At 27.0% G+C, this 17,127-nt stretch overlaps 1 protein-coding gene across 1 annotated transcript in view; it reads left to right on the plus strand.

Moving 5' to 3' along the window:
• The first annotated feature begins 3,207 nt into the window (after positions 1–3,207).
• LOC100212792 (voltage-dependent calcium channel subunit alpha-2/delta-3) overlaps positions 3,208–17,127 on the plus strand; it is a 56,718-nt gene continuing 42,798 nt past the window's right edge. Inside the window, exons 1-3 of the mRNA XM_065814930.1 lie at positions 3,208–4,028; positions 12,444–12,605; positions 13,161–13,397. Of these exons, the coding sequence (XP_065671002.1) occupies positions 3,413–4,028; positions 12,444–12,605; positions 13,161–13,397 (1,015 nt within the window). The 5' untranslated portion in view covers positions 3,208–3,412. The remainder of the gene's footprint in view (positions 4,029–12,443; positions 12,606–13,160; positions 13,398–17,127) is intronic.

Here is a 17,127-nt window from a genome sequence, read left to right on the forward strand (position 1 = left end):
CAAATATTTAACCTACATAAACTGGTTACTTAAGTTAAATTAAGTAGTTTATTATTCTGCATAAAATTATTCAAAAGGTTGTTTTAGCTTGTTGTGGACTCGAAGGATAAATGAAAATAAGTGAATGATTAATTTTTAACTTTTTATTAACTAAAACAATAAGAAATATTACTATAACAACAATAATGTTCAATTTCATCACATTCTCCCCGACAACTTTAAGTTTTGAGTAATCAATTGTTCAAAGATTTAACCGATTTGGAGCCATGCTCTTTCAAGTTGATCGTCTTTTACAGTAAAATATCATTTTACCGTAAAAGACGATCAAGATGAGACTGGATATTGTAGAAAGATCGAATGACACAGTCTCATCTGGCTTTTGCAACTGGTGTGCAGCCTCATCTGGTTCTTGTCACAGGTGTACAGTAGATTGTTTCGATGAGCTTAGATTCGCTGTTTCCAAGTAGGTAAGACTTAAGTTTGGAACTGGTGTGCAGTCTTGTCTGGTTCTTGTAACAGGTGTGCAGTAGATTCGACAGTTGCTAACAACAGATTTCAAAACATTTACTGAGAAGCAATCATTCTGGTAACACCAGGATCGCATAACGAATTGTATAAAGACAAAAGAGTAAACAAGCTCATTGCTAAAGAGTACATACAGCTAAAAGTATCAGGTGCAATATTGTATTCTTTTTTGGTAAACATGTCAAAGTTGTAACAAAAAAGCAGTAAACATGTTCGGTAAACATGTCAATGTTGAAACAAAGACGCCGTTGATATATTTTATCATTTGCTTCTTTTTTTCCCACAAAAGAAACAAACTTTTTTTTTTTGAGGAGTTATTACTGTTAGGAATAGCAGCAGATGTGGTTAGAATTTCTGTATTGTCATTAGAAACAGGTGCTGTAAAAGTTGGTTTTTGGTAAACCGAGGATAGATAATCTTCAGAATACTTTTGAGGAGATACGTAAGTTCTACCTTTGTAAAACATAACCTCCAGTGTCATGTCATGAGCTTTGTCCATTTGTTTTTTGTTACACAATGATTAACAAGTTAATAAAATTGTTGTGGACTCAAAGGATAAATGGCAGTATCTGAATTATTGCTTTTGGAATTTGCCCTAGTGTATTGAACACTTATCTAATTAAGTCTGTCGAGGAAAATTAGATTAGTGTTTATATATATATATATATATATATATATATATATATATATATATATATATATATATATATATATATATATATATATATATATATATAATATAGAGTTTATATAGCTAAAACTATATATATATATATAGTTTTAGCTATATAAACTCTATAATCTCAAACATTATTATTAGGAAAGACAAAGGTTCACTGAAGTTCATGAAATATTATTATTTGTTGATCTCCTTTTTATTTTTACAACAATATACAAACTTGTCAAAAATGAACAGTTACAAAATAATTTTATTCAACACAACACACATTAAAATAAACTACATTCGCAGTTTTGTAGAACTTATTATATGCTAATTAATTCAAAACGTGCATGAAAAGGGGAGTAGTTTATTACGATGGAGGTTAGAAATATTTAAGCCCCCGGTTAATCCATTTCGCCATATTTAAAAATAATTCAACTCCCGGGGTTAATTTATTTCGAAATAGTTTAACCGGGGAGTTAAAATGTTTTAACCGGGAGTTAATTTTTCGGGGAGTTATTTCATTTCGCGTCACCGGCATTTCTGGCCAAAATATGCCGGTTGTTATATATATAACAACACATACTAACATATATATGCTTACATATTTATTATTCGGTTTTTATACTAATTGTGTATGTTTACATATATATTCTTACATTGCTTTTTATATATATATCATATTCAGTACACCTTTAGTATATTATTCGGGCGTGTATCATACTAGGTACACCTTTAAAACTGTGCGGAGTTTTTAAGCAATATAAGTTAAGCTGTTTAAAGTTTTTATAAATATATGTTTTTATAAATATATTTTCTTATAAATAAATTTTTATAACATATATTTTACCATATAAGCAATTCTTTTTTTGAAAATGAAGTTAAATAAATGGTTCTTACTCTAGTTTCAAAACATGAAAACCAAATCATAGTACTATTCTCAATTTTCTAAATGTATCTATATAATATGGAATCACCGTAAAAGGTCATATTTAATTACAAAATACGGGAAAAAAGAAGTTGAACAGCACAAATAAGCCATACAATTTGTTAAAATATTATAAAATTGTATGTAATATAAATGCATTATTATTATTATTTACTTTGACAAGTCTACATAACCATAAGATCCAAGAACCAACCATAAGTATACATATTATATCAAGTGCTGTTTATGTGATATCACGTGATATATATTATTCGTAAATTTACTGTTATATCACTAGAATTTTTTAAAATTTGCTGATTGTTTTTTGAATGCAATACTTTAATGTTATTTCTTTTAGCTCTCTCTTTGTCTCTATATTATTTTATTTCCATCTAAATTTGAAAAATAGAAAGTCCATTTTCAAATGGAGAATTTATTATTTTGATCAAAATTTTTATTTTAAGAATGACTTTTATAACAATTATAGTAATTAAATTGTTACTTTCAACACAGTTCTCATTAGATTGTATAACCCTGTCCTAAAGGACATAATGATAATTTTGTTCTATTTTTATGATGTGAAAAATGAGCTTTGTCTTATTACCAAAAAACTTGTTAAATGTAAAATGTATTTACGCAAAAATGTCTCATTACCAAAAAACACGTTAAATTTTGCGTGTGAAAACGAATTTAATTTAATTAAAAACAAGCTGCTAGCATATGTTAGCATATATTAGCATATCTTAGCATATGTTATACCAGCTTTGTGATAAAATATCCGTTAATTAATATGATTAACTTATGGAAAAAAACTTAGTTTGTCAACAATTACTTTGCTCCGTTTTAAAGGGAACTTACTTGCTATCTAAAATATTAGCTATTTTTAAAAGTTCATTCAAACTTCAAAAGAGTGTTTTAATACAAAATACGCTGTTATCCATTAGTCAATCATAAAAATAAACGTCAAACGTAGAAATGATTATAAGCATAAAATTAACTTCAAATTTAAATGTCCAAAAGATATTTAAATGTCTAGTATTCTTTAAATGCCATTCAAACTCGCATATTCAAATGTCAAAGAAGAATAAAAAACACACAAGTTGTTTAAAAATTTTTAAGCATTAAACAATTATTCAAATTTTTTAAAATAAAATAAAAAATTTCAATAAAAAACCAAGCCAAAAACCAAGAAATTGCAAAAATAACAGAATCGTAAATCTTCAAAAGTTCGATCTTTGGTGTCATTTTCAAACAGATATTGGTGAATCAAAAATACACATATAATTTTTGAACAAATAATGGCGTTAGTTTTAACAATAATTGTTTTCTCAACAGCGTTAACTGGAATTCATTTACAAAATATTCAAAATAATGAAATTGAACCAAGACTCAAACAAGCTGCAATAATATTCTCGCAAGTTTTAGACTTTCATTTAAACAAATTAACAAATTACAAAAAGTTGAACGAAATATTTAGGAACGTGTCAAAAATAGCAAAGTATAATAAAACAAATGGACAAGAAATTTTGGATAAATTTGCAGATGACATTGAAAAAATATTTTCCAAAAAAAAAGTTCTGCTAAAAAATTTAGAGAAAAAGGTAGTAAATTTAAGAAATAATTATACATATAATCCGAATATTGGCAACTTTACCTATTTAAGTTCACGCTTTGTAAACAACTCGAATAACAAAAGTTCTTATGTAAAAATTGTAAAGGAATTTCCGACTGATGTGCCTATCAACCAAAGTGAAAGTTTTGTTCATGTTCCCACAAACATATATGAGTATAATAAATACACACTAAACACTGTGAGATGGACTGAACCACTCAACAAAGTTTTCAAAGATAATGAAAAGTCAATTGAAAATAATGACAGCTCTGTTGTTCTCCAATACTACTGTGATACGTCAGGTAATTTTGTTCTCGTTATTATATGTGGTTTACAATTATTTTCTCATATGAAATTAATAGAGTACAAGAAAATTTTATTTTAAACAAAAAGTTTTTCAGAATGCTCAACATTTTATAAACATGTAAACTTTTTTGCCACTGTTATTTATTTATATATATATATATATATATATATATATATATATATATATATATATATATATATATATATATATATATATATATATATATATATATATTGTTTAAGTGAGATCGTTAATAAAATACTTTATATTTAAATGAGAAAAAAATTCCATTTCGGTTATATTATATTTATTATTTAATAGTAATATTTCGCAGTAACAGATCCAGGGTGGGGTGGGGGATGGGTTATATGCATCCCCGCCCCGGCAGAATCTAAAAGTCCTAAAATATCTTGAGGAATTGAGGACCTTTTTTTTTTTAAGGAGACGCAAATGTGGTACAAAATACAATGTCATCGCAACGTAGCAGATTTAGACTTGTTAAATTTAACAAAAAGTAGTCTTCAATGGCGTGTGATGGCGTGTAATTTAGTGTAACAATTGCGTGTAACAATGGCGCGTAACTTAGTGATGACACGCCATTAGAGACCAATTTTTGTAAAACTTAACAAGTCTAAACCTGCTACGTTGCAATGGTATCACTTTGTTTTAAAGAATTTTGTATAATGAATTTTTTAATTTGATAGTGGCTTATACTATATAAGCCAAAGTCAATTCATACTTTTAAGTTTTAACGGCTTTTGGTTAAGATAAACTTTTCTTTATAGTCTTACAAATTTTTTTTCCAGAACTTTCTTCAATCTACGCTAAACTATTATTAAGAGCTAAACAAGTGGTTCCAATATTTAAAAACTCTTGAAAACACTCTGACCTCTTCAATTATTCTACGATTAGTCTTCTCTCAAGTATTATTTTCTTCATATAAAAGTTTTAAGATTATTAAACCCTTTTTTTTTACCCCATCATTAAAGCCATTCTTGGAGGTCATGAAGTCATTCATCATTTCTAGTAAGTTTAGGAGTACAGCAAAGTTCGATCTTTCCTCCTGTATCGTTTCTTTATCTTCAATAACAATTATCCTGACAATCTTACTCAATTTGCTGACAACTCAATTTTATACTCTTGTATTTAAAAAAAAGTCTTTACTTCTTGATCTCTCAGTACAAGCTGGCAATCTTTAATCTGAACTATCTTTTGTAAAAGCTTGGGACACTAAAGACTCTAAAAAAATTTAGTTATTTATAACAAACAGCTATCGCAATATTGTTGACATTCCTATATTGATAAATAACAACCCTCTCACTTTTAGACAAGGTCCAAAACCACATTCTAAACGTAGTTAAACCTGCTTTATCTTTCAAGCTTGAGCCACTCTCCCATCGTTGTAAAATTGCATCGCTTTCTTTTTTCTACAAATATAAGCAAGGTCGGGGCCGGGACACCAATCACTTAATAGTGAGGAAAAGACTAAAACAAACTTTTTGAAGTTTCATTGATATTATAATAAATAACAAACGAGAATTTTCCTTCAGAAGTTATAGGCTAAAGAATTTTATTAATTAAAGAATTTAAGAGGCCTTGGTAACTGCTCTCCAGATGTTAAAGACCTATTTATTCAAGGTCAAATAATCAATTTTTTTAGTTCAATTTTTTGAAACAAGCATCTATTAAACAATTTAATCTTTAGCAAAAAGTAATAAGGATATTGTATTTAGTTTAAATAAATTTAAAATGTTTCTTTATTAAAAAATATAACTGATTTTGAAAGGTCAGGATGTTGAATTAGCCAAATATAAAGAATTATTATTATTCGTTATAAAATATCAGGGCAAAAAATCGTTATATCTTAATTGTAAGAGTTTTTTTTTTAATTGGATTAATTAACATGAAATTTAAAGAGTTTAAGTTTTAGTCACCTTTGGATGTTTGTTGACAATAAGGTTCAGATAAGATGAATAGCTTGCCTACAGTGTAAATTTCAGGTCTTTATCAGGAAATAAATGTGACCAAGAACTATTTTATAAGTGAATAAAGTAATATTTTTTTTATTAAAGAGCTTTGCGTTGATTAAAACAGTTTACCCTAATTAGACAACAAATTTCGAAAAATTTATGGCGAAATTTATGTGATGAACAATTCACAAGCGCAAATTATTTTAAGCATATTCGGTTAACACAAGGGCGAATGAGTTATAGATCAGAGGCGCCCGCCAATGACTGAATTCCAATGCACATTATAATTTTTAGCGTCTTTTTTTGAAATCATTTTACAAAAATAGTGTAAAGTGGAAAAAAGTTTCGACGTGTTGCTACTTGTAGGTCGTATTTTAGATCACTTATAACACGAACTAGAGATATTTTGCAATCATTACCCAGTAAGCACAGAACGTTTTGAAAACAGTGGTTGTCTAGTAAATTTAAACAATAAACAAAATTTTCACTTTTTTGAAAAAAAGTGAAATTTTTTTGTTACTAGTGTAGCTGAAAAGAGAAACTGTTGCTCTTTTAGAAAATATATACTTTTACACATTTTTTTAAACTTTTTCGAAAATTAACTAAAGTTTTCCTCTTAGCAACTCCCTTAGCAACAATGCTCTTTAGTTGTTTTGGGCCAAAAATTTTAACCAAAATTGAAAATAAATTTTTCTTTAAAAAAAGCAGAATCTTTAAGGATTTATTTATAATTACGATTTATTGATAAAGAAAAATATCATTTTAGCTAAAACTCTTTGTTTTAAGAAAGCAGTGTTTTAAGAATATTTTTGCATATTCATCATTTAAAAACGTTAAAAAAAGTTTTTTTCTCTTTTTTGGCAATATAAATATAATTTCTTTATGCTTAAATATATAATAAACTTTGCACAAATTAAGTATATATATATTTTTTACTAGACGACCACGTTAAAAAAACAAAACTTTTTTCGCTGGTGAACTAAAAAAAAAATAGAGTTCTTGATGAGTTTATTCACTAAATAATTTAAAAAACCTTTTGTTATATAGTTATACAGGAGTTATACCGGGGCTATCAAATATTTAGATTATTTTTAAACAAAGTAGTAATATATGTTAGTTATAATAATTTACATAATAAAATTTTTTAGACAGTCATCATTTTCACGTATAATCAAGAAAAAGTGTTTCCACATGTTGCAGCAGTTTCTTATTGTTTTGCTATTGTTATATTTTATTATTTTATATCTTAGAAAGTATTTTTTTTGAAATATGTATGCAAGTTAAAAAAAGTTCACCTTGCTGTCCTAACCACCTCTAATTGCTTTTGCTGTATATTACGACGATGTCATTCCATATCAAAAGAGTAACGCTCTTCAAGTAATAAGCATAAAAGTGTTGCACAGGGATGTTCAACAAACTTTATCTTTAATAGAGTTCAAGAGTTCAAATGAGAAGAAAACATATTAAACAGTATTATTAAAAGTAATATTTTACCCACCTCTATCAACTGAATTTAGATATTGACCAAACTTTTCAAAATAAAACATTGTTCTGGTCAAAGTTTTATTTTCATAAAGCAAATCATTATTTCGAGATACATATTCAGCAATATAAACAAGAAACAGCTTTAATTATACAGTTATACTTTTTGCTAGTGTTGGTAAATTGTCAAAGACTAGCTGAAGATTCACCAATTAAAAATCCACAAAGTTGACAAAAATGCATCAGGAGTTTACTCATTAAAGGCAAATCACAACAAAAGTAGAGTTTTAAAAATATGGAACTTTTCAGTTACTAATTGAACATTTAAAATATATTTGCCACTAAATCCTTGTCTCAAAATGCTGAATTCTTTTTCAAGTAGGTCTGTATTATACTTTCCCAACATAACATACTTGTGTGTTTCTCTTCAAAGTATTTTTGACAGTTCAACAATTCCTTTAAATGATTATTTATGGAATGTCCTGTATCATGTATTAATTGTTTTATTCAATTTCCCTGATTACCTGTCATACCCAACCGGTACATCTGGTTTCTTTTCCGGAACTAAAACCTGTATAGACATGTCTTTGTCACAATCCAGGCAAAAACCAAAAACACGAGTATATTACAGGCTGTTTTACTCCAGCTTAACACGTACTTTTTTTTAGGTTTTAAAGTCAAATTTAAATGTCGCATACTTTTATCAGTGGTTTTACATGCCTTACGGAAAGTTATTATAATAAAATGCTACTTCTCCGGTGAAATCATTAATATTTTAGCTGGTATTTATGATAAATAGTAATAGTTAATTTCATGGTATGAAAACCATTTTTTTCACGCCTTATTTTTTTTGTTTTACGTTTTAAACACGCCACCAATGATATATTATACTAGATGTCTAACTTTGATCCGAAAAGTGAAGCCGTTTTTGCCCTTTTTACAAATGGCTGATTAAATTTGTAAACAAATATTTTTTAACTTTTCTTTTAAAAATGAAGTAAATATATTGTAAATATAAACACTATTTATGTAAAAGTGTTAAGAGGAAATTAGAATACTTGTAAAATAATAAATTATGTTTCCAAAATTCATTTAAGATTAAAAAGGGATTAAAGTTTTGAATAGGAAAATTTTTATGAAATATAATACTTTTTAATAAACCTACCAACCCGGTTGGAACGTTCAAACCTACCCAGCCCTATGAACGTTCAAAAGAACGTTCTGAACTTCTTTTGAACGTTCAAAAGATATCTTTTTAGGACCAAATGCCGGCTGGACAGACTCTTAAAAAAAAATCTATAAGTATTTTATAATTATTAATAGGTGTTTTTGAATTATCTTAACTTAGATTTTTAACTTTTATTTCACACATCGGCTTCAGCTTTTGTCCTTTTTACAAATGGCGGACTATATTTATAAACAAATGAAACGGCTTTATTTTTTATCAAATATAGTTCCGCAAGTTAGAAATCTAGTTTACGTAATATATCATTGCACGCAACAGAAACCAAACGTAACTTTTTTCTGAGTTGTGTCGACTCACTGTGTATTAATTTTAACAAACTAAGTGGAAAAAATTTAGTCAAAAATCGACTAATTGATAATATCTTCACAAATACAGTCCCGCATTGGTAATAACTTGCAGTGTTATTTATAAAAAACGTTTTAGAGCAATGAGTAATAAGCAATTAAAAAGACTTAAAAATATAATTTCATTTTTTAAAAAACTTACAAAATTACATCATTTTACATATTTTTACAAAATTACATCATTTCTAATACCATTTAACAAAGTTTTAAGAAAGAAATCATTTTAATGCAGTGATGGATTTTACTTTATAGGGTAAGTACTATTCAATTACATTAAATGTATCAAATTTATTCAAAAGGGAAGCAATATGTATCAAAATATGGTTTGAAAAAACTGCGTTAAAATTGTAAAACCTTTTTTTGTTTTTAATTTACAACTTTTTGCAGCCACATGTATGCAAGCTAATTTTTTAATAGTGTATAGCTTAAGTCCAAAGGTGTGCAACCGTGTAAAGTATTTCACCACATCATATTCACATTTTTTTGCAATTTAATTCTTTTCAGATCACGAGCTCTCTTTTTCAAAAAAAGAGTTTTTAAAGAATGGCGGAAACCTAATCAAGAAGAAAGAAATTTTCGTTTATTAGATTTTACTTTACAAAGATTTTGTATTACTGATGTAAATATAAATTGGTTTGAGGGAGAAGATGTAAAATTTGAAATGTCCTTTTTCACCAACTGGAGGATTTCGAGGACGATTCAAAAAAAACTTTGAAGACTTGTCCTTTAAAACCAAAAAACGAAAGGCTGAAAACTTAGTAAAATTGCAAGTGAGTTAACCGCAGCTGCTGAAGTAGCCTGTCGTATGTCGGGGTACGGAAACCAAACTACTTTAATCCAAAAAAGTTTAGAATCATTAGAAAAAATCAAATCAAAAGACTTTATTTGTGGTGACAGGCAGTTCGACGACGAGGCATTAGCTTAATACTTTAAATGTACAAGTCATTCTTATAAACAGACACAAGAATGGTCTTTAAAGGCAGGGCATATAACATTTCCATCTTATTATAGTCTATGCAAGTCAAAAAATTTATGTTATCCGTTAGATAAACATATTTCTGTTACAAAAACAGGTGCTGAGATTAACCTGCAAGCCATACTTAATAAAACTACTGAAAGGCTAATTAAAGCCCAATGTGAAGTTTTTAAAATCTTACTTTTACTATGCCATTTACATTAATTAGCAAATGGAAATGTGATGGGATGTGATGGAAATGTGATGGGATGTGATGGGAATGTGATGGGATGTGATGGAAATGTGATGGGATGTGATGGAAATGTGATGGGATGTGATGGAAATGTGATGGGATGTGATGGAAATGTGATGGGAGTTCCGGTCTCAGCACTTATAAACAGAGATTTACAAATTCTGATGCTACTGATGAGTTTCTGTTTCTATTTTTATTTATTCCGTTGAGACTGACTGACGGCTGAAATATTATTTTGAAAAATTCGCTATCTTCATCAACACTTTTTTGCCAACAAGTTTATTTTTTCAAAAGAAACAATTGTTTTTACATCAACAAAAACTAATAAAGTTTTAAAAGAAATATCTCGACTTATTCCAACATCTATATATGGATGTTGGAATAAGTCTTCTTTAAAAGCTTGGTGGTTTTAAAACTTCATGGCATTGCAAACTTTTCCGAGTCTTACAAGACTCGGCGAATGTTAAACACAACCTAATACCCTCAATAATAGATGGAAAAGTTTGCAATGCCATGACTAACACAAGTTCCCAACAAAATTGTTACATAAATTATAAAAACACAGATTGCAGGTTTTTAATGAAGCAAGAGTTATGTGGTGAGATTGTATGCTTTAGATCTCATTAAAAATTTCAGTATTTTATTAAGAACACTTTCCTCTGCCTACGTTATTAATTATTATGAATTTGAAAAAATATTTTCTGAAACCAAAAATCTTAATCTATACCCGTGGTACTACGTGTCTGTTACTATGTGTCTTTTACTATGTGTATGTGCACAAAATACTTGTACATAGGACAAAATTTATAAAAACATTTCTTTTTCCAATCAGACAACTATCGGAAAAGTCTCAAAAAGCCTTCAATAAATACTTTTGTCGATTCTGCGAGCATGATACAATAAATAACTCACGTATTTCTACAAAGTTAGATTTGCTCAATATGTTTTTAATAACATCAGATCCTGTCATCAACTCATACAAAGAAATGTCGAGTATGAAAACCAGTAAACTATCGTTAGAAGTTTTGAATTTAGTTTTCCTACCTGTAGTACCACCATAGCTGGTTCGAAATATAATTCTGTGAGGCGATGAAAATTATTTAGTGTCCGATTCTTGGGATAATTAAAATAAAAATGATTCATCCGAATATAATTGTTAAGAAAATATATTTTATTTTATTTTACGTTATCAGCTAAATTATAGTTATTACATTTTTTTTTTAATTTTTGGCAAAATTTTATTAGATAATTTACGTGTATTTGTAAATTAAGTATTTATATTTATTACCTAATTAACTTTTTCATTTCTAAAATTTAAAAATACTTAAAACTATAAAAAATACTTACATATAAAAACTTCAAAATAATTAAAAAATTGGTAACTAATCTAAAAATACACCAAAATATTATTAATTACATTCTTAGGAATCAAATTACAGAACAAAATATTTTTGTCCACCTAGCTTGTATAAGGCGATAAACTGTGCGGTTGGGTCTTCCTTTTAATTTAACTTTTTATCATTTGTCAGGCCAGTGTAGTTCACTGACTACAGTGTTCACTGACTACAGTGTTACTTGTCACTTTTAAATTTGCATTAAGAATACATTTTATTCAGCGATTTTTGTAGAAAAATTGAAAACGGATAACAATATTTCACTTTTTAAAAATAATAAATTAGCAAATGTAGATTTATGTCTCAGTTTCAAAAAAGAATTTTAAAAAACATACCGTATTCAATATTTACCTTGATAATCTATTACTTAGCTTTCTAACAAGATCGCTGACAGTGGAAAAATTCCTTTTGTTTTGAGTTGATGTTGGTTTTATTGTTGACAGTGCATCCCTAAGATGTTCTAAACTTTTTATTTTGAAACCATTGGGTTAAAATAATGCATTTTTATCTTATTGTTCCACTCGTCCTTTTGCTAATACCGTCCAAAGTTATTAACTTCTTTAACAGTGTCTTAATAGTGCAACTTAACAGTGAATTGAAAACAAAAAATGATCTTTACCTTCAACAACTTTACCTACTTTATAATCAGCATTATCAATGTTATTATCATACTATATCTTTTTTTTCCATTTAGAATGTTTTTATAATTACTATTTGTATTACATGAATGTAACAAATTTAACCAAATTAAATTTAAAATATTTAGGGCTTTTGCGAATGTATCCCGGGAACTTAAATGGATTGAACGAAACCAGCGTTGATTTATTTGACTGCAGACGTCGGCTCTGGTATCAACAAAGTGCTGCAAGTCCAAAAGATGTTGTTATTTTGATAGATAGATCTGGATCAATGACTGGAAATAATATAGGTTTTTTTTTAATTTTTTTTTTTTAATAAAATGTGATAATAAATGCAAAATTAATTAAACAATATAATATAAATATATATATATATATATATATATATATATATATATATATATATATACATATATATATATATATATATATATATATATATATATATATATATATATATATATATAATATATATATATATATATATATATATATATATATATATATATATATATATATATATATATATATAATATACATATATATATATATATATATATATATATATATATATATATATGTATATATATATATATATATATATATATATATATATATATATATATATATATATATATATATATATATATAATATAAATAGTTTAAATGAAAAAATACAACTTTATAATGGAACTTAAAGTTTCATGCCTTCGGAACTTAAAGTTTCGGCAATCATCAGCCATATTATTTAAAAATATAAAATGATAATATATTGTATATATATAAATTACAGATATATAGTGCATACATATTATATATATTTTTGATTTTACTAATTTTTTTAGTGATAGCAAAAATAGCAGCAAAATCAATAATTGATACCTTGGATGAAAATGATTATTTTAATGTAATATTTGCCGGTGAAAATGCAACAATGGTATCTGATTGTGCAAATTATTTGCTCCAAGCCACAAAGTTTAATAAAGAAAAAATTAAACTGGCTATAAACAAAGTTAATGAACAAAAAGGTGTTTTAAATATTGAAAAAGGTATTGAAAAGGCATTCAAAACATTAAATTCAGGTAAAAGCACTTTATTTTACATTATTATTACAGAGGAACCTGTTGTACTTCGACTTTTTGCCTTCAGGCATTTTTTTTTTGTCTAAACTATTAAATCCATTGAAGCCATTTAAAGTTTGTGTTGTTCTTTCCTATTTTGCCATAAAAATACACTTTACTTTTTTACAAACAAGTTTAAGACAAACTTTTTCAAGTAACTCAAAATCTATTGGAATGCAGGTTGAATTCAACAACCAAGAGGGATTTTGACTTATTTCAAACAATTGTTAAATTTAAACTATTAAAAACCGTCAAACTTTCATGTACATAGGTACCTTTTACCAAATTGCGATAATTAGTACCTTTACCAGGGTGTAGTTCTTTTTAGCCTAGTATATTGTGCCTTTTACAAAGACACGTTCTTCTTTTGAACACAATGTTGTTATTAAAAATCATGCATTATTTGGGCGCATCACGCATTTGGGAACAAATCACGCATTATTTGGGTTTCAATACAGTAGAAAAACAATTTTTTTTTCAAAAAGTGGAGATGGAACAAGATGATTCTAACATTGTGATATGCTTATTTAACTATTTTGTAAGCAATCAATGTTTAAAATAAATCTAAAAAATCAATCTTTACAATCTAGGGAAGGCTTGGATACCAAAAATTATTTTGTACTTTCGACACACCCACTTTGTTTTAAAAAATATCAAGATCTAAGTTATAGTATTCAGATCTAAGTTATAGTAATTCAAATTTCATTGTACGTTGTTGCGGCCAGTTATAGTCAGAAGTTGTTTTTTGATGGTATGAAGTTAAATTTTATTTCTCCTTTTGTTTTACAATCAAAAGTTTAATTTTTTGCGGTATATGCAGCTAATTTTGTTTTGAACAATAAATAAATACTAAAAATAATTGCTAAATACGGCAAATTGAGAAAAGCTCAATTTGGATATTTTAATAGTTCATTTGTATTATGCTATCTAGCTTTATACAAAGGATACGCTTATTGTCTTTGTATCTAAGGTGTATCTTGGTCATAACTTTTACAAGTTCGTTTTAAATAAATGTTTTTTGTAATAGAAAAAATGACATAAATTACAATTATAGTGCTAAATTTCAAGAGCGTAAAAAATGTTCTAGACGAATTGGACGAAACAAAGCAAGGAGCAGCGACATAGTGAGTCCTTATGTATTTAAGCAGTGTGCATTGGAGTGCATTAAAAATATAAAAGTTGGTTTCTTTAAACATAATAACAATACAAAATAAAACTTTGTAATATTTTGTAGGTCTAAATTTGACTACGCAACTCGTTATTTTTTAGCGACATGTAAATATAGTAATATTAGCGATCAGTGGACCAATATGATTTGGAAATCTTATAAAAAAACTACATCAGAACCACAATCGGATAGAGATTGTTTTGAAAGAAGAGCACTTTCACTACTCTCAATTGAAAATAATATTTTGCGTAGAATTGAAGTTTGCAACATTATTACAAATTTTACATTAACAAAATCTCGTAAAATGTATTTGTAATCATTTAAACAATATTTTTAATCCTGACTGTACAAAATGATGGTACATGACTGTAATCCTGCACATAAATATTTTAGAAAAACCTGAGAACGGTTTTTTAAATTTTCAAATCAAAGTTTTTAATCAAAGAGTAGCGACATGGTGAGTCCGCATATACTTTACTAGTGTGGGTTATCTCACTGCAATCACTGAATGGAATCCTACATATTTTACAACAGTGCAATATGACATATAAGTTACATATTCTTTCAAAATTTAAAATACATTTATTAATTTTTTGGTTTTAAATCTAGTATGAACTCATAAAGATCATCAATGTTTGAGTTCTTCTATAATAAATTTAGTATTTCAGGTTTACCTGGTAATAAATAAATTTAAAATGCAAATTGTAGAAATTCCAATGCAATGTGCTAGAAGTATTACATAAATAAAGTTTTATTTTAGTTTACCATTTTACATTTACAAAACTACCCCTCGCACTTGAAAAAGAATCATTAAAATTCATAAATTGCTCGTAAAAAAGATCGAGTACTGTAATATATTGTGCGCCCGTGAGATCTTTTATTTATTATTTTTTTAAAAAAACAATTTTGTCTTTTTGAAATAACAACAACTGACATGGAGTAAAGCACCATAAAAATAAAAAACGAAAAAAAAAGTTTTAAATAACTTTTTTGTTTTGTGTGAGTTAAACTCGGAGGGGGGAGGGGGGTTCGTGGTGGAAGTATTTTCCAAAAGTTAATAAATATCCCCTTAAAAAACTTGTTTAAATGGTTTTTTTAACCTTTTTAAATTAACTTTTTTTGTATTAGTATTTATTTAAGGATTACAAAGGAATCACTGTAAGTCAATGTAATTAATGTAATCAATGTAAGGGTTACACACAGGAATCTTTATATACACATAGAAATTATTTTATATACGCATAGAAAAAATGTGAAATAGATTAAATAAAGATTGAAAATCATTTTTAAAAAATTTCTGAAATAAAAAATTGTTGAATTTTTTAAAAAATTATGTACTTAATTTGGGATTTGCAAACAAACAAACAAACAAACAAAAAATATATATATATATAAACTTTGGCAACAGTTTTTAGTTAAAAATTTACCCTGGGTATTATTCTATTAAGTAATCAAATATCAACTTTTTTCCAACGTTTATTAAGTTGTTTTATATAAACTTATCCTTTTTCAACTCTTTTTATTTGCGTGACCTCTTTTTTTGTAAAATTTCTTACTTAAAAATGGCTTCTTAATTAAAAAGTTACTTGTTTCTGTAAAAGCTAGTTTTGAATGCTAAATCCTTTATCGAAAAGAAAGGAATACCTTTAATATTTCTCTATGATTCTGCATAGAGACATGTTTTATTATTAATGTTACTATAATTAAAATCTGCTATAAAAAATCCATCACTATGCGGGTTAATTGTGATGAGACATATTATCGTCTAATATCTTTAATATTTGGAATGATTATTTCACTACAGTCCATAATTTCCTGGGTACTTCACAGCTGAGCTCTATACAATTATCTACACTAATATGCATAAATACAATTATTAAATCCTCTCCTTAGTTTCTACAATGTAACAAAAAGCTGATACAATAATCTTTATCTAGATAAATTTTCTATTTGTACGATAAGTATTTTCCTAAAGAAAACATGCTGTGTAAAACTTCTAGTTGGATCACGTTAAATCTCTGAAAATATATATACCTTATATTTAATCTAAGAAAAAATTTGTGACCGACATGTTTTTATTTCAAGCACTTTTGTATAAAAGAAATCGACCAAATATTTTGAAAATAATCTGTTCGTAAATTTTAGGGGCCATCCATAAAGGATGTCAATAAATATAGGGGAGGAGGGAGGGGTACTGAAAACTATTGTATTACCACTTGATTGCAAATCTAGTTGTTTACAAATATCAACGATTATATAAATTTAAGAATCGTTATTCGCTCTCTAGCGGGTTATAAAATGTGCTTCAAGCAAATACATGCACGCTGTTAATTATTTTATGTAATTTCACCCACTTGCGAATTTATTTGAAAAAAGAACCGGTTGTCGATAATCTAGCAATTAAATCTAGATAAAAAATTTATTAAAAATATTTGAGTCATTTTCGTCATTTCCGTTTTCATTTAGTAGTTTAAGGGTATAGAAATTAGCAATTTAGGTTAAAAATTTCTCGCATATTTATAC

This window comes from Hydra vulgaris, chromosome 13 (genome assembly GCF_038396675.1).
Source record: "Hydra vulgaris chromosome 13, alternate assembly HydraT2T_AEP".
In the NCBI taxonomy this organism is placed as follows: domain Eukaryota; kingdom Metazoa; phylum Cnidaria; class Hydrozoa; order Anthoathecata; family Hydridae; genus Hydra; species Hydra vulgaris.